At 33.8% G+C, this 9,910-nt stretch overlaps 1 protein-coding gene across 1 annotated transcript; it reads left to right on the plus strand.

Moving 5' to 3' along the window:
• The first annotated feature begins 4,131 nt into the window (after positions 1-4,131).
• Positions 4,132-9,213, plus strand: LOC112512523 (probable serine/threonine-protein kinase PBL7). Its single transcript, XM_025118528.1, has 5 exons — positions 4,132-4,413; positions 5,222-5,472; positions 5,945-6,134; positions 6,929-7,320; positions 8,538-9,213. Exons 1-5 carry the CDS (start codon positions 4,305-4,307, stop codon positions 8,805-8,807), a joined length of 1,212 nt encoding a protein of 403 aa, XP_024974296.1. The 5' UTR covers positions 4,132-4,304; the 3' UTR covers positions 8,808-9,213.
• The last annotated feature ends 697 nt before the right edge of the window (positions 9,214-9,910 follow it).

The raw sequence follows: 9,910 nt of genomic DNA on the forward strand, positions 1-9,910 counted from the left end.
TTAACCTCTTTTTGTCTTTACCATATTAGAGATTAGGAATAATGATTTCCTTCATTGATTAAACAAAATACAATAATTTAAATATACAACAGATGGGCCACGGACCAAACGTTATACGAACTAATAAACTAAGTCTAATAACAATATATTATAAAGATAGAATGTGATCTGCTAACAAAAATAATAAAACTTGTCAACCTTATTTATTTATATATGTATATATAATATACATACAAAACAATGACCCCCTCCCCAGAATCAACCCTAACAACGGCCTCTCCTACCGCCGACCACCCACCCACCACCTAAAACTTTCTCATTACCACTGTCATCTTTCTTGATCCATCTTGAAATCGAAACCAAAAAAGAATTTACAATTTCTTATAATGACATTACACCCACTAAGAATCAAAGCATAAGGCAACTCTTGTGGACTTTTCCAAGAGCTCTATTTCAACCCGCCAAGAATAAAAGTAGGAACTCGCTGGCGAAGCTCCATTTGTCAAACATTCAGTTCAAACACAACACAATACAAGAAAGTTTCCTGCCTACATAATACATTAAAAATATATATATATATATATATAAATCAGAAACTATAAATTCCTGAGAACATCAACAATATTTCTTTAGACTAATTCAAAAAAATTGTGGTGCAAACCCTAAACTCAAGACCTTAAAATCCTGAAACGTAAATCAAACCTAATAAAAATCTAAACAAAAAATTAAATAAACTCTATGAATCAGAAATCAATGAGGGAGAAATAGAAGATTGATGAGAGACCAGAGACCAAAAAGTGTATCTGGAGCAAGAGAGACACCCTTCGTTTGACTTGATGAAATCGTGATGTCGTAGGAGAGGGGAAGATCGATGGGTGTTGTAGTGGTGATGGTGGTGGCCGATTGCAACAATGGAGGGGTTGAAGAAGGTCATAGTTAGGAAGAATGATGGTCGATGGAGGGGGGACTAAGGAGATGGTTGTTTCCAAGGGTGGTAGAGATCGGTAAAAGCAGGGGCGAAGTAGAGTGGAAGAGGGGTTGGTAGAGTGGTGATCGAGGATACGGGGATGGTGAGGGTGGTCCCTTGGTTTATTTAGCATGTGTGTATATGTAATTTGTTTCTTATTTTTAATAAGATAAACACAAAATTAAGAATAAAAAGACTAAAATACCCCAAGTTTAGCTCAATTAATAGAATTTTTTTTGTTTTATTAGAGAGAGGGACTCAAAAAGTGCCAAAATGTAAACCACGAGTCCCACATTTATATTTATTTTAATTTTGAACCAGTATGGGTAAAAAGTGTAAACCACAAAGACCAAATTTGTAATTTAGGGGCTGTTTATTTACCTCTTAATAGTTCCACTAATGACAACCACTGAATTGCCAATAGTTGAATCTTGTTTGACAAAAATAAGTATGTTTCTTAATGATTCTAAAACCCTCTAAATAATTTTGTATCTTGAGTCTTTTTAAACCATTCAGTCCCCTAATTTTATTATGAAAAATTACCAAACGACCATATTTAATTTTACATTATATCATAAGAGTCTCTTAATTATTCTGACCATTTAATTATGTTGCACCAAAACATTCAGTAGCTGCCTAACAATCCCTTACTCTATATGTTTTTTACATTGTTTAGTAAATTAATGTTATATCTTTTATTGAAAACAATGTTTGCAAATATAGTATTGATTGTTAAAATGGATAAATGTATTTTAAGTAAATTAAAGGTTATCACTTAAGAATGTAATTTAATGGTTGAGGGAAAGAAATTGGTAGCAATATTTCATTATATTATTTAATAATATAATAATAAAGATTTTAAATAAAAAATAATTTTATATAATAAATCATATAAATAATAAATAATTTTAAACAATAAAGGAGAACTTTAATACTTTTAGTAAATGGAGATTTATAAAGTTTTGTAAGTATTTTGTAACACCCTCAAATTTATAAATAACGATTAAATTAAAATTGTATTAATACAATAAATAAAGGGTAAATTATTAATCAATACTTGAATTACCTTGAATATCAGATATAAAATTATCAATCAACAAAAAGATAAACAAAGCCTTACACAAAGACTAAAATAAGGTCAGGTGTTACTATAACTCAATAATTGTCGCTATCCATAAAGGTGGAAGACATCGACGATAAGCTATAACCTTCTCGTGCAACTATCTAGCACTCATCTCATCACAATGTCGCTAGCATTATTTTCTCATGGACCTGATGCACATGCCGACAAAGAAAAAAAGTTAGGCTTAATAACTAGTGAGTTCAAACAATTTTCATCATAATTATAAGATGGTAAAACTGAAAGATTGCTGATTTAATTTATAATTTTGTAATTGAAATATATTTATTGTAAAAGAAACATATTTATGAAAACCCACTATTTTTTTTGATGAAATCTCGTTAATAAATATCTAATTACATGCAACCAAAACTCAACAGTCACACAACCAAAAATAAAGCTATAAAACATTAAAACGTAAAATATAACTTTAAGGGTTATTTATAAAAATAACCGGTTTACACAACCTTTTGCCACAAAATAACCACATTTTAGAGGTTTTACCAAAATAACAACCCGGATCGCCCCTGGGGGCGATCCGTACACAATGGGGGCGATCCCGGGTCGTTATTTTGGCAAAACCTCTAAAATATGGTTATTTTGTGGCAAAAGTTTGTGTAACCGGTTATTTTTATAAATAACCCTAGCTTTAATCAAGTCTTAAAAACAATTAACTCATGCATGCCCTTGGAAGGGTACAAATTATCCGACTATAACGGGAGAGACTCGATTTACCATTCGTTGTGACGGAATACATAAGTAAGTCACACACTAATATTACTAGCTGCATCACTTTACATATAAAACCATTGACATTAACCCAAGCTAGTCATGAAGTCCATTGTGATCGAAAACTCATTTGCTCGAAAGTTACATAATAATCATAATGCCTATTTCCAAGCTACGGTAAGAGATGAATTGGAAATTACATAACAATTACAATGCCTACTCTCAATAAAAACAAAAGGAAAACCATGTTAAACTCATTCACTTAGAGATTATGTAATAATCACAATGTCTATTTCCAAATTACAGTAAGAAATGAATTGAAAATTACATAATAATCACAATGCTTATTTCCAACAGAAACAAAAGGAAACCCACATTAAACATGTTCACTTGAAAATTACATAATGATCACAATGCCTATTTCCAAGTTATGACTTGAGAATCCCATTCCTTATGTACTCCTTAAAACCGACTTATATGCCCATGGACCATTGCATTCTAGCCATAAAATTACACGACTCCAACTGAATGACTAACGCACTCAAAGTGTATAGTATATTGTATAATTATGCCATAATTGCATATGATTTCAAAAGCTCGACATAAAATAATTTAAATCGGACATATGTCCCCAATACTCATTTAAGTCAAAACATAGTCAAAAGCTCGACAACCCAAATTGACTATTTCATAAAAGTCATCAAAAACAATATAACGTATTTAACTGAAGTTTATGCAAATACATGATCCAAAGTAGTGGTTTGATTCATTTTAACTTCATCTAAGGGGCCGTTTACTTAAATACTTACCCTATAAGCGTTTACCGTTAATAGTCAACACTATAATTTATTTTATCGGGTAAGATTGTAGTACATCAAAACGTATCTTATGCAACAATTTATCTGGTAAGCGTTTACCCGGGTAAGAGTCGTCACCCTCACTTACTGGGTAAGACTCTCCATTCTTATCATCGCTCTTACCGGGTAAGATTCTTGCCCGTTGCCATGTTCATCCGGTAAGGAAAATTGCCCAATAAGTACTTACCGGGTAAACATTTAGTAAACAACCCCTAAGTAAAACTTTATGTAATTATTTGCAAAAGAGAGAGAATCAGATTTCCATTTTCCTTTTTAGCTTGTAATGGTTGAAAATGACAATTCAAAATAGTAAGAGGGTAAGCCTTCCACTTTTGTAATAATTCAAGGAGCTCTTTGTATTTTCTTAAACTTAAAAGGGGTTTAAATGAATCATGCCCAAAGGAAATATATAATTCCTTTCGGTTCCCTTCTTTCTCTCTCTATAAACCTGCAATAAACTCTCTCTCTCTCTCTGGTGTTAATATTGATTGGGTTATGTTCTGGGGTTTCTGTAGCAGGGACCAAGAAGAAGATGAAGGATTCATAATTTATTTGAAAAGTGATTTCTGTTGTTATGATTTTTATAGAACAATCAACAAGTGTATAGATATATAGAGGGAAAGAAATAGGCATGGGTTGTTTCCCTTGCGCTGGGGGAGATTCTTCTACCAAAAGATCATCGAAGAACAAGAGAATTGAAAACAACACCCACAACGATCAATCAAACACAAAAACTTCTGGTATGTTTAACGGATTTGGTTTCTTTTGTTAAGAATTTCATCTTCATGGAAGATGACTCGAAGCTGTAAAAGAACTTCCATCGCTTTTTTGGGCGAAATTATGCACAGAAAGTTTCGCTTATAATCTTCCTTTTTCGTTTCGAGATTGGGTTTTTGATTATTGCATGCCGTTAAATTCTATTTGGGGATTTGCGTGTTCTAAGTTTCTAACCCCCTTTTTGGATTTTGAGTTACGAATTCTTAAACACCGATCTTCAATGGTGGAAGTCGTTGATCAGGATGATTGTGTTGTTTTCATTGTTGTCTGATGATGTTAAATTGGGTTGATAAAGAGATTGGATATAACTTTTTTGTGTTCAATTTAAAATTATTTCTTCTATCCATTGGGGCTCATTTGGGTTTAATTTGTAGTTGAAAATTTCTAGCTGATTTCTATCGTCATCAGTGACCTCATCAATTGATAGAGAGCTTATAGAACTTTTGATCTTAAACCTGTAATCGTCTAATCACTGATTCCTTCTTTAAAAACCTCTTGAGTTCATATCAATTTGTACTTAGAAATCACCTAAATCTCTTCTTCAAACACCTTAGTTCATCAAAAATTTGAATCGGATCATTGGAAATAAATCATGGGATTTTTTTGAATATTGATTGGTGTATTGAAAATGGAATCTTTGTTATCATTTGAAATTTTGGGAATTGTTATATCCCCTTCTTTTCCCAGGATCATGATGAAGTTTTATCTTTTTGTGCTTGAATTGTCTTCTTGTGTACTTTTGATTGAAATTTGTTGGTTTATATGATTTAGATACGAAAAAAGTCGACCCATGTAACGAAGTGAAAGTGAAGAAGGAAAATGTGCAGGATGCTATTCAACCATCGGTTGTCGAGTTTGGTGAAAAGAGTAAGACCTCCGGAGAGGGAGGTCCGATAAATAAAGCAAGAACATTTACGTACGCGCAGTTGGTGAGTGCGACTGATAATTTCAAGGCTGCGTATTTCTTGGGAGAGGGTGGATTCGGCAAAGTTTTTAAAGGAAAATTGGAAGATTCTGATCAGGTTGGTTGAAATCTGTTGATGTATTTTGAGTAGAAAACACCTCAATTGAAGATAAAAGTTATCACAAATCTAAGTAATTGCATAATTAAAAGAGAGCATACCCGTAAATGCTCTCCAAAATGAAACCAAATGCACATGGTGTTTCATTTAACGATTCATGGAACCAAACTAAACGAACCCAATAAATCCCACACGAACATAGTAATACACGTGCCCTGTAAAAAGATTCTAAAGTGTTTAAAAAACTTGTTAAGACGCCTAAAAACGTGGTATAAACTTTATTGCAACACTTTTACTTAAGATGCATAATTGTTTGGTTATATAAACTTAAGTCCTGTGAAGCAGTCTATTAGGACATTTAGACATTTTTGGTGTCCTATAAACTTGATTTTGTAGTGGATCCGGGTCATTAACATTCATGATGAGCACAAATTTGGAATCTTGATCGTGTTTCTTGTGCTTTACATTGCAGATTGTTGCTATAAAGCAACTAGATCCCGATGGGTTGCAAGGGATTAGGGAATTTGTTGTTGAAGTTTTGACGTTAAGCATGGCTGATCATCCAAATCTTGTGAAATTGATTGGCTATTGTGCTGAAGGAGAGCAAAGATTACTGGTCTATGAATACATGTCCTTAGGTTCTTTAGAAGACCATTTGCATGGTATTGGCTTATTCCCTCTTCGATATCTTTCTTTATTTCTTCAATTCTTAAAATTGTTTCTCGACACATTGATCGAGTCTTCGCGTATGCTATTATGCAAGCGCTGAACTACTTGCTAGTTTCCTGAAGTGCAAATCCGTTAATCATAAGTTTAAATGCTCTATTGGATCTCAAGTTTGCTTTAACTAAATCTGTAACTGTTATATATATTCTACAACACTTGCACACCAATTTTTGCGTCTGTTCTTGTACTTTGCACAAGCCGAGGGTCTTCACTGTAACAACTAACAACTGCCCTACCCTTTGGGGGAGAGGTCAGGTTTGCGTACATCCCATCTTCGTGCTCCTAGTGGGATATACTGGGTTTGTTTGGTTTGATCTTGTACTTTTTTAAATTGAAAGTAGTTTGTTTTATGTCCAAAGTCAATGTACAGCGTAATAGAGAATAGAGGGAGACGATCACTTTTTCTTTCTTATTTTTCTTGATCTATGTTTTCTTGTTCCTTCTGCTTGTTTGCTTAAACTCTTGCACAAGTTGGGTTATTCATGGAAACAATCGCTCGCCCATTTGAGGTAGAGGTTCAAGTATGAGTAAATCCCACCCCCCAGACCCTAGTGGAATATACTGGGTCAGTTTGGTTTGGTTTGGTTTTGGTTGGTTTTGGGGGGTGAGTTGTGGAGCTCTAATTATCGTCAAAAATTTCGAAAGTAAAGTTGCTAATGTTGACTTTTTCAATGATAAAAGCATTTGGTTCGTTTAATTTATGTTGAAATGTTTGCATTTTCTGTGGCAGATCATCGTGCCCACAGGAAACGGCTTGATTGGAACACTCGGATGAAAATAGCGGCTGGAGCAGCAAGGGGTTTGGAGTATTTGCACGACAAGATGAACCCACCTGTAATATATCGTGACCTAAAGGGCTCCAACATTTTGTTAGGTGAGGATTATCATGCCAAGCTGTCAGATTTCGGCTTGGCAAAGGTGGGCCCGCTTGGAGACAAGACTCACGTCTCAACCAGAGTGATGGGCACTTACGGCTACTGTGCTCCTGATTATGCAATGACTGGCCAACTCACCTTCAAATCGGACATTTACAGCTTCGGGGTTGTACTTTTGGAGCTGATTACCGGTAGAAAAGCGATCGATAATACGAGACCCGCAGCAGAGCAAAACCTCGTTGCTTGGGTAAGTTACTTACATATGATTCTTTTACTCCTTTTTAGACTTCAAAAGGCTGTTTACTAACCTCTAGTCATTGTCTAAAGATGCCTATATGCTATGCAAATACTACCGTTAGAGTTCGCTTTTGACTTTTTAGAATCGAAGAGATCGGCTTTTAACTTAACGAATCGATAATTACTTGAATCAAAACAAAGATATCAAATGGAACTTTTGAATTTGAACAGTAATAAGTTTGGAAAGAAGATATAAAGTTCTTTTCCATGATCTTTATATGCTGGGAATCTCCTTTAATGATGTATTGCTTTTGAGGGAGTGATCTACAGTCCAAATATTTCACTCTCAAATTTCTGAGGTTTTTGGGGCCACATTTATCAAGTATCTGATGCCTTGTTCCTGTTTTTTTTGGGTGCTATCATGGCCTAACATCCCCACAGGAAAATTGGCTTTATAATATGTACTAAATGTTCTAATAGACTGCATAAAGTGTCCTAAAAAACTTGCTAGATCGCCCAAAATATCCTATCAACGTTCTAATAGACTGTTTTATAGCACACTTTATTTTGATGTATTTGACGTCCTATAAAACAAATTTTTTATTGTAGTGCGTGTTTTTTTTGCTCAGTGTTATTAGAAGTTCGAGTCCATGATCATATCTACTTTGTTAGAAGTTGTATTCGCATATTGTTTGGGTAACGGAGTAACTGGATTTGTTAGAAGATCATGTATTTAGAAAAAAAAATTCAATCAAAAGGATGCCTTCGGTCTAAGGGGTTGTTTATTTACCTCTTAATAGTTCAATTAAGAGGCAACATCTGAATCATTAAGAGGTGAMTCTTGTTTGGAAAAAAAAAAGTCTATCTCTTAATGGTTCTAAAACGCTCTGAATGATTTTGTATACTTGGCGTCCCTTAACCATTCAGTGCACTAATTCCATTGTAAACAATTACCGAACAATTATATTTCATTTTGCAAGCCTCTTAATCATTCTGCATCAAACCATTTAACAACTGTCAAACAACTCCTAACATTCCCATGAATATTTGCATATTGAATAATCAAGAAAACTAGAAACAAGTTCTACCTCATGTGGGACATAGGTAAGGTCTGTATACATTTTACCTCAGACTTTCCTTTGGTTGAGATATTTTGAGTTTGTTTGGTTTGACCTGAATGACGAAGAAAACTAATGAATTGACAAAAGACGGATGCTTTTTTGTTAGGCACGGCCGTTGTTTAAAGACAGACGGAAGTTCGCCCATATGGCGGATCCGGTGCTAGAAGGTGAATATCCGGTGAGAGGACTATACCAAGCATTAGCAATAGCTGCAATGTGTGTTCAAGAACAACCAAATATGAGACCTTTGATTGCGGACGTCGTGACAGCTCTCAACTACCTTGCTTCCCAAAAATACGACCCGTTAACAAACCCTAGTTCCCGGAGGGGGTCTCGTGGACAAAGATCTAGTGATGAAAAGAAACTCGACGTGTAAAGATGGGGGTAGTTTTTGTCATCGTGTTCATATGAAAAAGCAAGCGTTCGGTGTTTTTTTTCGCATCGTAACGAGTCGAGTCTTAAAGTTGGAAAATCAACCTAGCTAGCGAGTGTTGGGTTTTATTTAGGAAAGAAAAGGTTAGAGGAATAATGAAATGAAATTATTATATATAAATCTTTTTTTAATTAAATTATATTACTTGTTGACATCGCTTGCTTTCTATGTATCAAAGTACTTTTCCAAAATACCCCTTTTTCTATGTTTAAAACATGTCTCCTTTTTGGGTTTTTTAATTCGAAAGATGACGATTTCGGTAACATGTTGATTTTTGTAACTCGAAGCCCTCCTTCGAGCATAACGTATTTCGAAGATGTAAGGCAACATTAAGAATACTAGTTGTGTACCAATGCAATGCAGTGGGAGCCGTGAATTTTAATGTTTTACTGGCTTTATTAGAGAAGATTTAACGATGATATAAGTTACATTTGATCTTTACTTGTTAATACAATTTGAATAAATAAGAGTTATGGTTTCAATTACAGTGTATCGTTGAAAAAAATTGTATGACAGTTTAAAATCTCATATATTTTTAAAATTCAACATATTTAAACGACTCCATAGATGTGTTCGATTTACACCAAGAGTAAAGAATCAAGAGATCGAGAGGGAGAGTTCTAGAGCAATTGAATGAGAGAACTTTTAATAACTCATGGTGAATATCAGTTGAATTTTACCTTGGGGGATGAGGAGAAGACATAGAGGTATGAGAGGGTGAAAACATGAGTGAAAGATGTCAAAAGTATCTTGGGAACATGAAAAAAAGAAGTAATAATATGTATTGATAACTTGTACTATATGTTATTTTAATTGTAGATTAAGAGATTTAAGATTGAATGTATAAAATAGTAATATTTTAATGCATTATGAGTTGTTGTTTTTAACACTTTTGATAAATCTGATTTATAAGGTAGTATAGATAAACTCAATTTTTCAATATAATTTGACACACATGGTTTAAATGTACTAGGTCTAAATTTGAAGGATCTAAAGAATGATAACACTGAATATATATATATATATATATATATATATATATATAT

This window comes from Cynara cardunculus, assembly GCF_001531365.2.
Source record: "Cynara cardunculus var. scolymus isolate 2C chromosome LG 5, CcrdV1, whole genome shotgun sequence".
NCBI lineage: Eukaryota > Viridiplantae > Streptophyta > Magnoliopsida > Asterales > Asteraceae > Cynara > Cynara cardunculus.